The sequence below is a fragment of the Fringilla coelebs genome (genome assembly GCF_963513975.1).
Source record: "Fringilla coelebs genome assembly, chromosome: 2".
Lineage (NCBI taxonomy): Eukaryota > Metazoa > Chordata > Aves > Passeriformes > Fringillidae > Fringilla > Fringilla coelebs.
Genome location: NC_140029.1, coordinates 26866029 through 26882378, shown reverse-complemented (window position 1 = coordinate 26882378; position 16350 = coordinate 26866029). Strand labels below are relative to the sequence as shown.

Sequence of the window (16350 nt, the reverse complement as noted above, 5' to 3'; positions counted from 1 at the left end):
ACGCAGACATTCCTGTCACCTCCACTCCGGTCACCGCCTCCTACCACGGTTGCATGACCCTCAAGCTGAGCAACACAGCACTGGACTTGGATGAGGCTCTCTACAAGCACAGTGACATCACCTCACATTCCTGTCCTCCAGTCCAGGAGGGTCAGTAGGTACCACTGCAATGCGAAAGTTTTATACTCAGAAACTTTCAGTGCTTTTCTTTTTTTAAAAGATATAAATTATTCAGATCTACCGCACTGCGTGTATAGTTTCTCTCAAACACTGAAGTTATGTAGAAGCTACTGATCCTTATGTCAGATTGATTATTGAAATACTCTTTGCTTTGAGGTTTAAAGGTTGTAATATATTTGTAAATAGTTCAGAAGACTAATATTAAATAAGTCAAAAGTACAGAATGTACTGAAAGTGAATACTATCTTTAGACTGTAAGAGAGTTTCATCTGTAATGTGGGAAACCTGGTAATATATGAGTGTGGACTGGAAGAAAAATAATAATTCTGTATTATTTTTTATTACCAAATACTGCTTTCTGATTTGCAAAATATGAGAGAATAAAATATTTACATACAAGTTTTTAATTTACCTGTACTGAGATTATTCTGCATTCTGTTATTTGGAGACAGTGACTCAGACTGTGCCTGATCTGGAGGTTACACTGGGAGAGGGGAAGGGCTTTGAGGTTGAGGGTTGGGGGTTTATATGCTTCCATCAGTATTTCATATATTTCATATTTTCTCAGCTGCAGAGCAAATGGTGGCTGCTATTCTTACTGCTAGAGCTTCTCTTTCTGGTACCACAGAAAAAAAGACTCAGTTGTGACCTTTAGAAAAACTCTTGGTCAACAGAAAATGGAAAATGAAGTTGGGTCAGCAGAAAACATTTAGAAGAAACTACTCAAGAAGTTGAAAGCCATACAGTTTTTGTGTCAATAGCTGTTGGAGTAAATGATGAGGTGTTGAGAATTGGGGAATATTATCTGGTGATGACATATTTTTGCTGCTGCATTTTTAGGTTGGCTCATTCACTGTGAGCCTACTGGGAGCAGTGATGTAGGAAAGGTTTTAGAACCATAAAGTGTGTTCAGTTTTTCAGCTATCCTTCTGAAGTTGGGATGGGCTTTGCCTAGTCTCTCTTGAGTCACTTAAATCTTGTTTTATTTGGTCCTTGTCTTGCATCAAATTAATAAACTGAGTAATATTGGTATATGCTGCGGTGCAAAATCCAAGCATTGGGTGGCTAAGGTTACAGTATCCTTCAGAGGATTAGCATGAAAAAGGTCGAATTCTACAAGGTCTTTTATAAATTATTCTTGGTCAGTCATGTTATGTTTTCCCTAAACAGATAAGGAGATAACACATTAGTCTAATAATCTTCATGTGCAGCAACATCTGTGACCAAACTGTGAAGATACAGCTGTCCCAGAGGAAAAGAGGCAAGAAGGGGAAGACTATTCCAAGCATATTTTCTATCAAGGATCCCTGCTTTATTTAGCAGAGAAGAGGAAGGTACTCTATTAGCCATTAGACATGGCATCATAGCTTCTTATCATAACTAAAACAATCAGCAGTAATGCAGTAGGGCAGAAAAGAACAGAACTTATCACTTTGGACCAACCTACTCATTTATACTTGGAGAAGGACTTACTGTCAGCTCTGACCAGACACAAGTTTGAAAGGAAATTTCCCACTAGACAGTAATAACTTACTGGATAGGAAAGCCCAGGAGTAGTTCTATGTTTTTGCTTTTTTTTAGTTGAGCAAGGGACACCACCTTGTTCCTGAAAGTGCTTTATGTTACCACTGATTACTCTGGATCAATTTGTGATCCAGTATGGGGCTGTAGTTTGGGCTTGTGCTGGAAACAATGTTGATAACTCTGGGATGTTTTAGTTTCTTACCCCATCAGTGAGGGGGCTGGGGATGCACAAGGAGTTGGGAGAGGACACAGCTGGGACAGCTGATCACAAGTGACCAGAGGGATATCCCACACCATGTGGCCTCATGATCAGCACATAAAGCTGGTGGACAAAAGGGGAAGGGGAGGGACACTTAGAGTGACGGTCTTTGTCTTCCCAAGTCACTGTTCCATGTGACGTTTCCCAGCTTTCCTGGAGATGTCTGAACACCTGCCGGCTCAAGGGAAGTGGTGGATGAATTCCTTGCTCTGCTTTGCTGGTGTGTGTGGCTTTTCCTTTACCTATTAAACTGTCTCTATCTCAGCCCATGAGGTTTCTCACTTTTACCTCTCTGATTCCCTCCCCAGTCCCAGCAAGGGAGAATGAGTGAGTGGCTGCCTGGGGCTGGGCTGCCAGCTGGGGTTCAACCACAAAAATCTCCCATCTTTTAGACTTGGAGTAACTCCACTGAAAAAAAATACAGTTTTGGAAGACACCTATTTTTAAACCAAGATGAAACAAGCACTGCTTTATGTTGTTCTTTTCAAATGAAACAACCTAGCAAAATAGCTTCATGTCTGGAATTTTGGTAAAATCTCTGTGGTAGTCCCCAAAAAGCTACCATGTGGCATAAATGAATCACAAACATGTCTGACTTTTGTGTTAATGTAAGTGACACTATTTATGTGGCCAGAATTATTTTGGGTCCTGGAAAGGTGAATCCTGTGGTATGTTACAGTACTCTGCAGTTCCATACTAAATGTCACGTGTACAAGAGCATTTAATTCTCTAATTCAGAGCAGAGATTGCTCCTGAAGTTTGCATATGTGTGCACGTATGTGTAAATATTTTGCATAGACCACAACGCACCCTGACTCAAAATGTGGTTTAGAAGAGAAACTCCGAATTTCTCAGTCTGGAGAATGACAGAAGAGGTGGGGGGGAAAGGGGGGGCAGAGTCTAAAAATGATTTTTTTTAATACCCTACTGCAGTACCATACTGGAGAAAGGTTTGGAAGAAGAGGTTGCTGCAATAAGCATTCCTTCATTCCTTCTCAGTCACTTGCTTCAACCCAAGAGAAACATTGATTTCATCCTTGTTCAGTTAGTCTAGGTGTTTAACCCAAAGGGATCAAGTCTGTTCTGGACTTTGAGTCCTCAAAATGGACCCAGGTGGTTCCCCTGGTAGTATTCATAGCAAGTAAAAAGAAGTAAATGTGTAGCTTCACTTCATAATCAGAGTGACTGTGCTTTTCACAGCGTGTACTTGCACAAGAACTAAGCATTTGGGATGCATTAAATTAATGTTTGAAACAAAACAAATGATCTCTTTTCTGACTTCTCTTTCTCAGCCACATTCATATAACTCACCTTGTCAACAATACACATAAGGCACCTCATCACTGGCCTAAAACTTTGCATCTCAGAAAAACCTTAATTGAACAAAAGGTGGCTTTTATGGTCCATATAAATTAATCTTTCTTCTTACCTGTATCAGTACTGAATCTGCTTTTTATACATAGAGGTAAAACACATGAATTAACAGATATTTTTTGCAAGTTGCAAAGTATTATGCAAAAGGATGATCACTCTTTTTTCCATTTTAAGCAGGTCTGATGGTGTCTCTTCTTTTCAAAGGCAACTGTCAAGTAAGCTGGTTTTGTTTATTTAGTTTTTTTCAATATCTTCATAATACAGAGCAGCTGCTTAAAATGTTAATGAGAAATACCTTCCATTCCCTCTTTTACTCTTTGGCATTTCAGGAAATTTCTAGAGCTTCATTGCTGTCTAGACTGTAAGATCTATGGAGCAAGCAGCACCAACACCCTTCCTGCAGGAGCAAAATGCAGTGAAGGGATGCAGCATTTAGATGGGTTTTCATGCTGTTTGTAAGTACCCCTGTCCCAAAATATGGCAGGTGTGTGCCAAAAGGAATCCCAGCTAATGTGGTGCGTGGTGAGGAGGCAGGGTGCAGACAACAGAGACATGGCTTTTTTCCTGTCAGTGGCACTGCCAAAGGTATTGTTGCTTAGGCTTTGGAGAAAATAAATACATTAAAAAAGGAATTGGGCCCCTTCATTCCTTTCATCCACTCTGTTTCAGTCATTGTGAAAGACCTGCATTAGGTCTTGGATTAACTTAAAAATAAGTAAGAGGCATTTAACCTAAAATGATTTTGATTGTGGTGCTCTTTTGACTAGAAAAGAATTAATTTGAACACTAAAGTGTAGCCTAAAATACACATCTGGAAATGATATTTTTAGTGCATTAACATGACATTTTATTATGAAGACTAGACTGGCACAAAGTTCAGCTAAAACAGTCCAAACAGAATTAGCCTTTTTATCTGAAACTTGAAAATAGAAACTATTTGATAGAGTACTTCTTCCTCTGTTCTTTTGTTTTCCTTTCCTTCCAAAGATACACAGCCTTAGGATAGTATAAATATACACAGTCAACTTTATTGTAAAATAATTGCCACACTTTATTGGTACAACACTTTCACCAGAAGAGTTATTAAACACTACAAGCAAACAAACTCTTGCTACCCAAAATTATTGACTCTGGGAGCTCCCGGCTACTCACTCAGACAACACAGGCTAAAACCCCTCAATACTGGTTCATGAAAGCAGAACACATATCTGGAGTATTTTCTTAATTTTCCTCTTGAAGAAAATCTATTCTGCAGTGGACTGGGAGGGAAACATCTCATGCTTACAGTAGCCAGAAAGTTCTGCTACATCTGACTGCAGGCACACTGAGTGGTGATGTGCCTGCCTTCACAGCTCCAGGGCTCTGCCCTGCCCACAGGGAGATGTGGGTAAAAGCAGAGTGGCAATAACACTCTGTGCTGGGCTCCTTTGGGAAGTCTAGTGCCTGCACAGCACAGTTTCCAGAAGTTTCTTTAAAACAAAATAAAAGCCTACCAGCTACTAAAATAATTTCTTTGTTCTATGGTGCATATGGTGGAGGCTTTTCCCCGGGCAAGCAGTAAGTTGGTGTATAGAGGGCTGGAGCATTTGGGGGAAGACCATAGCTGGAGCTGGACTGAGACGGAGGCTGAGTTTCTTCTGATAAAGAAATGTCAGTAGATGATGTTCCTGGAAAATTGCTGGCAGGCTGTATCAGACAAGGAAAAATAACTTCTTCAGTAAAGGATTACCACCCCATTGCAGCTTTGTGTTGTTTGCCATGTGTTATGTAATAAGCTCCACGATTGAATTTCTCATGCATTGCAGCACAACATTACCTTTAGTTCTAAAGCACCTGCTTAAGTGTAGCAATGACGGTGTCTAGTGAAACAAGAGATTCCATCTGTAAACCAAGTCATTTTTAATAGACATTGTGCAGACAGCTAGGCAATACAGCAGAACAGGAATTTCTGCAGGAAAAGATGCTTGGCTTCCTGGGTGAGGCACAGCACCTGACTGACTGATTAGGTTATGTGTGGCTGCTCCTTTCCAGGCCTCACTGTGAAATTTAAATTACCTCAGATGTAATTAATCTCAGTTATAATACTTGCATAATTATTTGCCAAATGCAGATTCCTCTTAAGAGAAAATTTTACAGGTGGGCATGTGTTTCCTTCTTTGGCAGTCAGCTATGATGGGGCTTTGCCTGAAAAAGGCACATTAAATAAACAGAGCTTGGGAAGCAGCCCATCTTCAGAAACAAGCAGGGTTCATTAAAACAAAGGAATGCATGTAGGGAATCGTATTCTGGATAAAACCCTACTACTGGTTTAAACCAAGTTTTATCACTGATTTCAAGAGGGTGAGGATTTTACTCCTCCTCTCATATGCCAGCACATGCCAGTCTGAAGACTCGGGCTCAGCTCCGCTCAAGTTCAGACTTTAAAGTGAACTTTAAGTGCCTGGAATTTAAAAACAAGATAAGGTAATCATGTATCTTTTTCAAGGGAAATGAAAAATCTGGACAAGTGATGTTCCCTGCTGCTAAAAAAAATTAATAGCCACAACCTAGAAGGCCAGGGCTGCCCTTGGACAATGGCATCTCAGGGCTGGCAGACCCCATGCCAAGGTGTTTGCTTCCTCCATGGGGCTCCATGTGAGCAGGGGCTGCTGGGTCAAACCCTCCTGGCAAGAAGAATGTTGTCCTGCATTTGTACCACACAGTGACTTAGTGAGTGAGATGCCAACAGGAAGGCTTGTCTACGCCCTTTAGCTCTCTGAGGCAGTGCAGGTACACTGACAGACCTGCTAGATACATCACCTCCAAACTTAGGTGTTGTGGTTTTGGGTTGGCTTGGGGCTTTATTTATTTATTTCAGAGTTGTTGCTTCCCTCCCCTCTCAATCTGCAACCACTGCTTCCATCTGTTTGCCTGGAATTGCTTCTGCAGCGAGTTCTCTCTAGCAGGAATAACTGGCACAACTCATAAGTGCTGTCATCACCACCAGACCCTGCCCAGCTAATCAGGACCATTACCTGCCCAGCTGGCTGGCCTGTTACCAAGACTAGTTGTGGCTGAACTGTACCAGTAAGGGTTGTATTATTTTGTTGGCATGTGTCACAGTAAACAAAAGAAATGCTGGTTACATCCTTTCAAAATGCATTCCTGCTATCACCATTTCTTTTTCCCATATGGTTAATTTCTTTTATAGACTTTACCTCTCTGGCAAGCATTTTTTTCAGTGAGATACTGCATTCAGCAAAGGACCAGGAATGAATGTCGTATATCTTTAACCTGAGATAATCCACTAGTGACTCTAAAGGTTAGACCAGCTCAGTCAGGGTCTTCTACTCTGTGGACAGCTAAAACTTAGTTCAGTTCCTCACATCTAAGTGTGCAGCCCTTTTGGAATGCCATGGGATATCCCAGACATCCCTACAGATGTGACCCAGGGACAATGAGACCTGAACCTGGACACTCTCAGAGTAACAGTAGGGAACAGGTGGCTACTTGATCTCATTATCAGGCAGAACTAGATCCCTACATGCCAACAGCCCCTGAGTTCAGTCAGATGAATCCCAGACTGGGATTAAGGACTACAGCCGTCTGAGCAGGGCTTGTGAAGGTCTGAATCCAGCAGCATGAAGCACTTAGATGGAACATGAAGACCTTGGGCCTCCAGCCCCATGTATTCAGCCCACAGCTCTCAAGCAATGGAAGCAGATGACAGTTAAGCTTCTGGCTGTTCCTAATCATGCCTACTTCCATTATTCACAATTTGTACCTCTGAATAAGTTTATTATTTTTGAAAATTCATATACTGATGCAAAAATTACTTTTCTCCAAACAGCAACATAATGATCTCATACATACAGGGAGGTGGCTTGCTTTTACTTTTTTCACCAGGAATAGAGTAAAGTTTTCCTACTGTTTTTTACTAACCATCCCAGTGGATCCCAGTGTTTCTTACTAACCTCTCCTGACTTGGGGACAGCTCATGGTGTCTGCCTCGTAATGTTATGAAAGTGAAGGAAGATAAATGAACAGACTTACTTGAAAAAGTAGAAATTTAGGGAAATAACGGTGTTTATTTTGGAGTGCAGATAAGAATTTGGGGTAAATGCAGTGTATTTCTGTTTCTCAGTGGACACAGGGCTGAGCAGTGAGCAGTCACAATGGATCCTCATGACTACTTACATGAATCTTTTCAGCCCGATTTCATGTGCTTCTGTTCCCTTCTCTCTGTACTCTTGGCAACTCTTACCTCATCAGCAGGTAAGAGTCCAAAGGACAGCCAGAGAAATCCTGAGGTCTGAGAACAGACCAGAAAACTAGGCACAGACTAAGGCATCCCACAGACAAACCTAAGGCATCCCACAGATCCAGCTAAGACCTACATCTGCAGAGTTTGTGCTGAGTAGCAGCTAATGCTTTTGTGATGGTGTGAGAAGGGTGTGTGTTTGTACTGTACCTGAAGAGGCAGTGGGTAGGAGGGATAGGTAGAAATTGTTGCTGCAGAAGGACAGAACCCAGCGTAGGTCAGGATCTGCTGGGCAGGATTGTACAGGATCTGAGGAGGAGGTGCAGCACTGAAGGCAATTTGGGACAGAGGTACCTGTTGAGCACACAAGACAACAATATATCAGTACAATGTAGAGGGGGCTGGAGCAGGAGCTGCTCCTAACACAAGCAACAAGACAATTTAACAGCTTTCTATTTTCCAACACAATACCAGTAGTACAAAAAACCAGCAGACAGAATGAGAGGAGGGTGTATCCGGAATGAATTTTCTGAGTAAAAATACACAGCTATTTTAATCTTCTTCCCTTGGAAAAAGGCTGCTGGTGCTTCCCTAGCAACAGTTACAGAAGCACTGGCAGGACTCCAGATCCAAGACACCCTGAAGTGCACAGCATACAGCTTTGGCTGCCTCTTCTTATTCAATCCAGCACCAAACACCAAGTCCTTCAGCATTTGCTGCTGACTCCTTCCAACAGCAACTATCTGATGCCTTCAAGTCTTTTTTCTCTGCTTTCCTACACAGACTTATCTAGATCTCCCTTTCCAGACCAGTTGCTCTTCTTTCACAGCTCACTCTCATTTGGGAAATGGAGTTTGCTGCTGGCTCTCCAGCATCACTCTCAATGTGCTTACCTCATTCCTACTGCAGAAAATCCGTCTCTCATGCCTTTATTGGCATGTCTTTTAATTACAGTGCAAAATGAAGTTTGAATGAAGAAGTAATAGCTCACATTTAACCAGCTAAAAAGTCTTGGTCAGGAAGAAAGATCAAAAGCTGGATGTGAAAGAGGGTTTGTGTTAAACCCTAAAACCCTCTGCTATATAACAATTTGCGAAGGACAGCAGAGCAACAGAGCTTTGTGAAATATTTTCATGAGATTAATCCAGTGGTTTCTTTTATTTCCTTTGTTTTTGTTAGCATATTCCTCCACATGAGAGCATGGAATTTTCTTTTCACTGAAATAATAAAATATGGAAGTTGCCAGACAACTGCTAAAAGCAGCAGCCAGGATTCTTTTTTTTTTTTTTGCACTTTCTTTCAAATTTATCAGTGGGAGAGATAAACCACTGCACCCTCTGGAGATAGTGTGAGATCTCTCTGTGATTGAGAAAGAGGTATATTAATTGTGTTTGTACATGGAAAACATCATCTAGGTTACTGATGTACCACATAAAGTTACTGAAAAAAAATCTAGGCCTTAGTTGCCTGGGGAAATCTGGCATTTCAGGAGGTAGCATGGAGAAAGGCTGGGATCAAAGGCAGAGAGCTTATTTCACAGAAGGCAAGTCTCTCAGCTTCAAGGCACCCTCCTCAAAATACTCATCTGCAATGTACCCACCTTTCTACCTGCCCTGCTGGGTGGATATGGTGGGGAAAAGACACTGCCTCAGGAGCAGGTAACCTACTTACTTCAGACCCAAAGGTTTGGGGGCAGTGCACAGCCCCAGAGTGCACCCTTCCTCCCTCAGAAGAGGGATAAAATCAGACCCCTCTGACATAAATGAGTCAAGAAACTTTACCCACAGATGTGAAATATAGGAGCCTGTTCTGCATCTGTCACCAACTTTCTGGTGTGGGTCTCTTTGGGTGCTGTGTGACCCCCTTTGGCTTCTTCTCTTAAGAACCTCTCTCAGTCCTCTCACATTCCATCCACCCACAGAGCAATGCTCTCTAATTGCTAAGGATGAACATCTCAACACTCCTAGAAGACAATTTTGGGGAGTCATCCATTCCACACCTACTAATTCAAAGCACCTTATTATCATGCTATCTGGTCTCAGCCCAGGGCCAGCAACAATTTGTGGTTACTGAAGCTGGTTGGATGCTTTTATCAAGTATTCCAGTAATTACTGTGTGTTAAATTACCTAAAATACATGGGTGGGTTGAGACGTTCTAAACTGCACCAACACCCAAGTCAAAGAGATAAGGAGCTATGAACTAGCTAACAGTGCCAGCTCACTCAGCTCACTGGCCTCACACAGACCTGCCAGAGCATTTATATCTGACCTCCAGCTTCTTTTCACATCAGACTGCACCTGCAGTTGCATGAGTGCTAAGACATAAACCCATGGCAAGTAGATCAGTAATTAGGACTTCATTTCACTTTCCTTTTTAGAGCAGGGTGAAGGAAGAGGAGAGGGGATAAAGCAATGCTATTTAATCTGTTCAGATTCCTTTAAGAACTGCAAGAAAGAGACTAATTAAAACAAATTTTAAAAGGCATCCCCTTCCCACCCCCCCATCCTCCCCTCGGGACTATCAGTAGTTCAGATTAATGCAGTCCTAAACTCAGGGCAGGCAGATTCCTTGGCAAGGTGTGTCAGAAAAACATCCAGAAGTCATCAAATGAACACCAGGACAGGGAAGGGAATTTCTAGATTAACTCCTCATCAGCAAGTGAAATTTTCCATGTAATTCTTTACCTGCAACTTCTGTAAGAAATAATCACAGTGTGTTATCATTTTGGGTACCTCGACTACATCTCTTGATGCAATATCTTGATCTGCTTTTTTGTTAGAGGTGTCTTGAAGGTAACTGCCTCCATGTCCTTTATCCAAGCATGCTGTAGATCTTAAAAGGAGATCAGAGGAGCATGCCAGGATCTGCAGGGAATTTGTCACAAGAAAGAAAAGCCCAAATAACCAAAACAACACTTTTTTTCTGTCCAGGAAATATGATGGGTTTAAAGGAAAGGGCACTGTTTTGCAAACTCTCCCCTTTGTAACACGGTTTGGCTGCCGGCATTCCCCAGAGATAAACATGATGTTTTTTGTGTGACTAGTCAGCCTGGCCTTGTGTTTTCTGGAAGTCAATCCCAAAGCAATGCTGCGAGGCATTTCAGAGGGCTTTGCAGTTCTCCCTGCAAAATGCCAGTGAGCATTTATGTGAGAAGGTGACATCTTAAAGCAAAGTAAATAGTTCTCTCACATACTTTAAAGGGTTTTTTTTTTCCCTCTTTTTATTTCAGTCCCATGCCCCTTTCTCTTCCTCTTCTACTTGATGTTTTCTTGGCCCCCGTCTTCCCCCAAGAGTCACTCCTTTTGTAAGGAAAGGGAGCAGCAGATTAGGAAATTATTTCTGGTACTAACTCAAAAGAACCCTGATAAAGCACAGGCAGGAGCAAGGAGCGGTCATTGCATTTTGGATTGCTGCTTTAGTAAGGCTTTCACGAGCATAGCTGAGGTGACTGACAAAAACTCATCTTTCCCTTGAACTATGACATCCTTTTTCTGCTCACACTCAGTGGAGACATTGAGCAGCTTATTCAGATGAGGTTTTTAGTTGGAGCCCTGACAGACTCACTCCAGCTAAACAAGGGGTCAAGCTGCACATCCCCTGCTGCTGTCATTTCCCTCCATGGTTTTATGCTGCCCAGTCAGAGGACCCAGACCATGACCCAGGCTCTGCCTCCCAGCAAGGGAATGTTCCAGATCATGGAGACTGCAGTTCTCCCAGGAACAGCTCCTTGGCTCGGTGTTCCTCACGAGCAGTGCAGTGATGGCCCTGCAAAGCACAGAGCTGTATCAAAGCATCAGCCCAAATCTCATGCAAGCTTAGGTTTGAGCAAGACAGGTTAGGTGGACTCAAGCTGGCTCTCTGCATGCTTCCCACAGTTGCACTCACACCCATCTGCTAGGCAGGAGAAAACATTTAGGGGCCCTAAGTTGCAGTGCTCTCCCAAAAACTTACTGTAGATGATAGCTGCCTTCACTCCACACGCAAGCTGCTCTTCCCTGCATTTCCCACTGTGGTTGTTTCTGTTCCCCTTCTGCTCCTCTCACAGGGAGGGGGTGAATTAAGATGGGAAAACTGCTTTCTACTCACTTTGGGCAGCTGCAAGTCTTCAGTGGCTGGCTGCAATCTGTTACCAATTCCTTGCAGGAGTCCCCTGCATAAAGGAGAGCTCAGCTGCACATTTCTTACACGTGACAGCTCAGGGCTCTTGTTTGGCTTAAGCTGGACAGAGGAATATTTCCAGGAAATGTTGCAACTCTTAACAAAGGTGAATTTCAAGCAATTCACATGGCCTGCTCTACTTTAAATATGATTTTAAGCACATTGCAGATAGCCGGGGCATGCTTCCTAAGGAATGCTGGGTGGTCGGTGCTGTCAGGCCTGATGGCCTCGAGTCTGCCTGGATCTTTGGCTCTGACTGGGTGCCAGCTCTGAGCAGCCCCTTCCTGCCACTCTGCTCCCCCTCCTGTCCTGATGTACAGCTCATCTCTCTTGCCTGCTCTCTCAGCTATCTTTCATGCCTTCTCTTGCCTGCTCTCTTTTTTTCATGTTACCCATCCTTCTATTCAATTTTCTCCTCTGCAACAGTGACCAGACACATCATGGATCTAAGACAGCCCATGCTGCTATCACACCTCCCTTTGGTTGCTGCATTTCACCTCCATCTCTATGCCTCTGCCCATTTAGTTCTACTACTCTTCTGAGAGCCTAGGAAATCATGAGGCCCTTGCTTGGTGTTTAGGCATTGCTTTAGCAAACAGGGCCACTGACAGTGATAATCCCAGGAACAGCAACTCCACCCTTTGCCAGTAAACCCAGGCAAATGAGGGATTTTATTGGAGAATCCCATTCACTGCACAGTCTCTTCTGAATGCTGTGGTCCACACAAGCACAGCACGGTGGTGTGGCACAGGGAGAAGTTAGAAGGCAGCATTCCTTAGTGAAACAAAAGAGGATGTTGAAGTGTCCCAAGCACACAACTGTTTAAATAAAAATTTAACTGGTACTTCAGAATTCACCCCCATTCTAAGGGAAAAGAACTACACAAGCCTGAGCAGTCACACGTAGGACTTGACTTATACATGTTAGCTACAAACTAGCATCCTCAGACTCCCTGCTGGCCCACACATTCTGCGATGAATTAGAAGGGAAAAAAATATGCCACTAATTGAATTGCCAGCATTTGTTCACACTGTTGTGGTATTTTTCCTCCATTCATGTATTTGACCAGGCTTGACTCACTTAGCTGTGAACAGCTGGCAAAAGCTTTGCCTAAAGGTATAAATCCATGAGAGAGGCTGAATTGTTAAGGGACAATGACTCAAAACATACCTCCATTTGTTGAGACCCCAAGGCACTCAGCTGAGCTGGAGGAGGTGAACTTTCGGGTGTGTAATGGCTAAACCTCTGATCTGATAAGGCACAGGGTGAATGATGGATTGTGAGTGAGATAGGAGCTGGACCCTGTGGAGATGGATTGTTCCCATTGTCATGCTAATTTGTGGTCTCTCGCTGGGTTTTGGGGGTCCCCTTCCCCTTCCCCCACCCCGGGAATTCAGGACATTTGCTTATGGTCTCAGAGTCTTTATCTCTACTGATGGGACATAACTGACTCAACTGCTGCTAGGATGGGCAGCTATGCTGTCTTAGAAGGTGTCAAGGATTCCCAAAGCATCCCATAATTCACATTATGTCAAGCTCCCCGCCTAGTGGGAGGTACCTGAGCATTCCCACCTGAACCAGAGTGAATATAGACCCACTAGATGCTGTGTTCTGGGGATTTCTCTCCACCACCAGACATACGTGGTCAGCGACCACCACCTTGACCAAGGCTGCACAGCAACCAAGCCTTGTCTCTTGTGGGTGGTGAGATCCTCACACTCCTGTCCTCTCTCTCTTTCTTGGGTGATGTTGTTGCACTTTCATATTGCAATGCTTTAATCTTGTATTACTGTAGATAGCCACCAAACCGGGTCCATAACTGTTTTCCTTTGCAACCAAATTGCTTTATAAGAAACCCTACATTGTTTATTTAAAAGCAGTGATATTAAGTGTTGTTTCATTCTAATCTGCTCCAAGGGAGATATTAACAAGAACCTGGGTTACACTCTTGGTACCTGCTGCCATGGCTCACATTCCAGACTCCCACAACACCCTGGAAACCCATTTAAAGCATCTCCTTTGTACGTTTATACTTCCTTGGTCTTAATTTGATAATGCCAACATGCAGAAAGCCCTCACATGAGGCAAAAGACTGTGAGCCTTACCATGTCTTTAAATGCCCCAAGAATGGCTGCTGTGATAATCCCCAGGAACAAGCCAATGATGTTGAGGACTGTGGAGGACCACAACAGTCTGTACAGGTGGAGCACATCCTGACAGCTGCTCACACCAAGAAATTCGTAGTAGCTGGAGGACTGGTCTGAACTGAAAGAGAATGCAGAGACAATGTCACTGCAATGGGAATGGTTTCACACACAATACAGGATCTGACTCCTTCCTGCTTGCTTTCCTCTTTGGCAAAGTACTACACCCATGCTCCCACTAAAAACTGCTCAGAAGAACTGGAGAAAGCCATGCTGAAAAACTGGCTCTGCTAAGGCCAGCATCAAATGCAATCCAACCCTAGTTTGGCTGATTGGTGGCGGTTAAACCACCACCATAAACCCTTCTTTATTTTTTGTTTAGTGTCTCTAAACAGAGACATAATCTTGGTATATGGAGGCTGTCCTTTCTATTTAGCTACCAGATAAAGCTTGCTTAGCTTTGCTTTTTTTTTCCCAGCTCACCTAGAAATCTGCTGGCATCTCAAAAATTGGGGAAGGCAAGTTGCTTAAGCATTAGTTCAGCTACAGGAAGGGAGATATTGCCAGCTAGCTACATTTGTTTATGGTGTCTGGGGTTCCAAATTAACGCAACACAGCACAGTATAAAGATGTCTTTACACTCAGGATTGTGCTATCCAGAAATCTTTGTTCATATTTCTACACCACATTGGTTATTGTAAATCAGGCATGTGGTGAAGTTATACCTCATTGTCTTGCCAAAAGCCAGAAATATCCTACTGCAAAATTTGAAACCACAGGTTCCTGCAGTTCTTTCCAGTACCTACCTTAATTTTAGCCCACTAATGATCTTCTAGGGCAGCTATTTGAGTAGGAAAGATTTTTTTAAATGCCAAGCCTGTTTTTCCACCATTAGGAAATTGCCAAAGTGCCATCAGATTATGGTGGAAACCAGAAGTGAGCAGTTTGTGTTCACTCTTCTGTTCCCCCATCCCCAGTGCATGTGTGGTTAGGGGAAAGCTCTGCAGAGCAGTCCACAACATTTCTGGGAAGAACCAAGCCAGGCACAGTAACTTCTGGAAAGATCCAATCAATGGCTTCAGGTCATGGTTCTGGCCCTGAAGAACCACTACTGTTGAGTTCACCTGAGCCCTGCCATGAGCTCATCTTAACTAAATAAACCTACAGCTTCAGCTGCCACGAGACTGGAGAAATTTGGTTTACAATCCTGCCTTAGTCTATTCTAGGCTAACAACAAATCACTTAGTGGGCCTGTGCCTCTTCCTGCTTCTCTCTAGCCATACTGTGAACTGGAATTGCCAAGTCTCCAGAGCAGCAAGACTGCTTATTTACCCTGGATTTGTCCATGCCAGTGCCATAAGATCTTGCTGTCCACTGTAGAATGTTGACAATGGGAGAACACACACACTTAATATATAATTGGATAATGTCACAGCAGTGAGCAGTCCCAAGTGTTTCAAATAAACTCAATGTCTTAGAACAATCTCCATCTGAAAGGGAAATATGCCTGATCTCTCTTTGTGGTTACTTTAAGCAACAGTTTCAGTCACTTTTTTTGACAACTCCTAATACTTTCACCTGTTTAACAGTCCTGTTCTTTTCTGTGTTGAGTTGGGCTGGTTGGTTCAGTGTTAACATGCAGGCATTAGCTGTGTACCATAGAAGGAAGCATTCTCACATACTGCATTGCAAACATGATGTTCCATCATCTGTTACAGAAAAGGTACCAAAGTTGAGCATTCTCTAACTTTCCCACTTGTTTTGTACACCTCTGTCATGTCCAGATTTAACATTTCTTACATAAGCAAAAGACTCTACAAAGGATTTTATTCCATTTCATAGACATTCATTTACTTTGTGTCCCCATCTGCATAAATCATTTCCCTCTAGTCCCAAATGTTCTTTTACTTCTTTAGTTGAGCTATCATCTGGCTAAAAGCTACCTTTTCATGCAGAAGCCTTGTGTAGAAACTTGACTGCTCCCACCTTGTTTCCCTACACCTAAAATGTTATGTCTGGCATCACACTAGCCAAGTCCTACAGAGGACTGGGGTTATTCAGGGCTGCTAGCACGTGAAGAGGAGGCAAAACCAAAATAAAATAGATGTGGGAAGGAAGAAAGATGAGAAATACACAGGGGGAAAGATGGAAAAGTGACTGTGGCTGAACTACAGAGAGTTGCAGAGGTTGCATGAGAGTGCATGGTAAGATGATATACAAAAGCAGGTAGAGATAAGACAAGGGAGAATGGTTTTAAACAAAACCAGGGAAGATTTAGATACTAGGAAGAAATTCCTCACTGTGAAGGTGGTGAGACACTGGAACAGATGGCCCAGAGAAGTTGTGGATGCCCCATTAGTGGAAGTGTTCAAGGCCAGATTGGATGAGGCTCTGAGCAGCCTGGTCCGGTGGAAGGTGTCCAAGCCCATGGCAGGGGAGTTGGAACCAGATGGTCTTGAAGGTCCCTTCC

General features: G+C 43.1%; 2 protein-coding genes across 3 annotated transcripts in view; one reads left to right on the top strand and one right to left on the bottom strand.

The window, feature by feature from the left end:
• GAS6 (growth arrest specific 6) overlaps positions 1 to 540 on the top strand; it is a 39866-nt gene extending 39326 nt beyond the window's left edge. For both annotated transcript variants that reach the window (XM_084226114.1, XM_084226113.1), the window contains one exon: positions 1 to 540. In XM_084226114.1, the coding sequence (XP_084082240.1) occupies positions 1 to 57 (57 nt within the window). In that variant the 3' untranslated portion in view covers positions 58 to 540.
• Positions 541 to 4730: 4190 nt separating this feature from the next.
• The window catches only part of TMEM255B (transmembrane protein 255B), a gene marked incomplete at its 5' end in the record, with an annotated part of 66078 nt that continues 54458 nt past the window's right edge, over positions 4731 to 16350 (bottom strand). Inside the window, 3 exons of the mRNA XM_084226939.1 lie at positions 4731 to 5023; positions 7788 to 7931; positions 13842 to 14001. Of these exons, the coding sequence (XP_084083065.1) occupies positions 4856 to 5023; positions 7788 to 7931; positions 13842 to 14001 (472 nt within the window). The 3' untranslated portion in view covers positions 4731 to 4855. The remainder of the gene's footprint in view (positions 5024 to 7787; positions 7932 to 13841; positions 14002 to 16350) is intronic.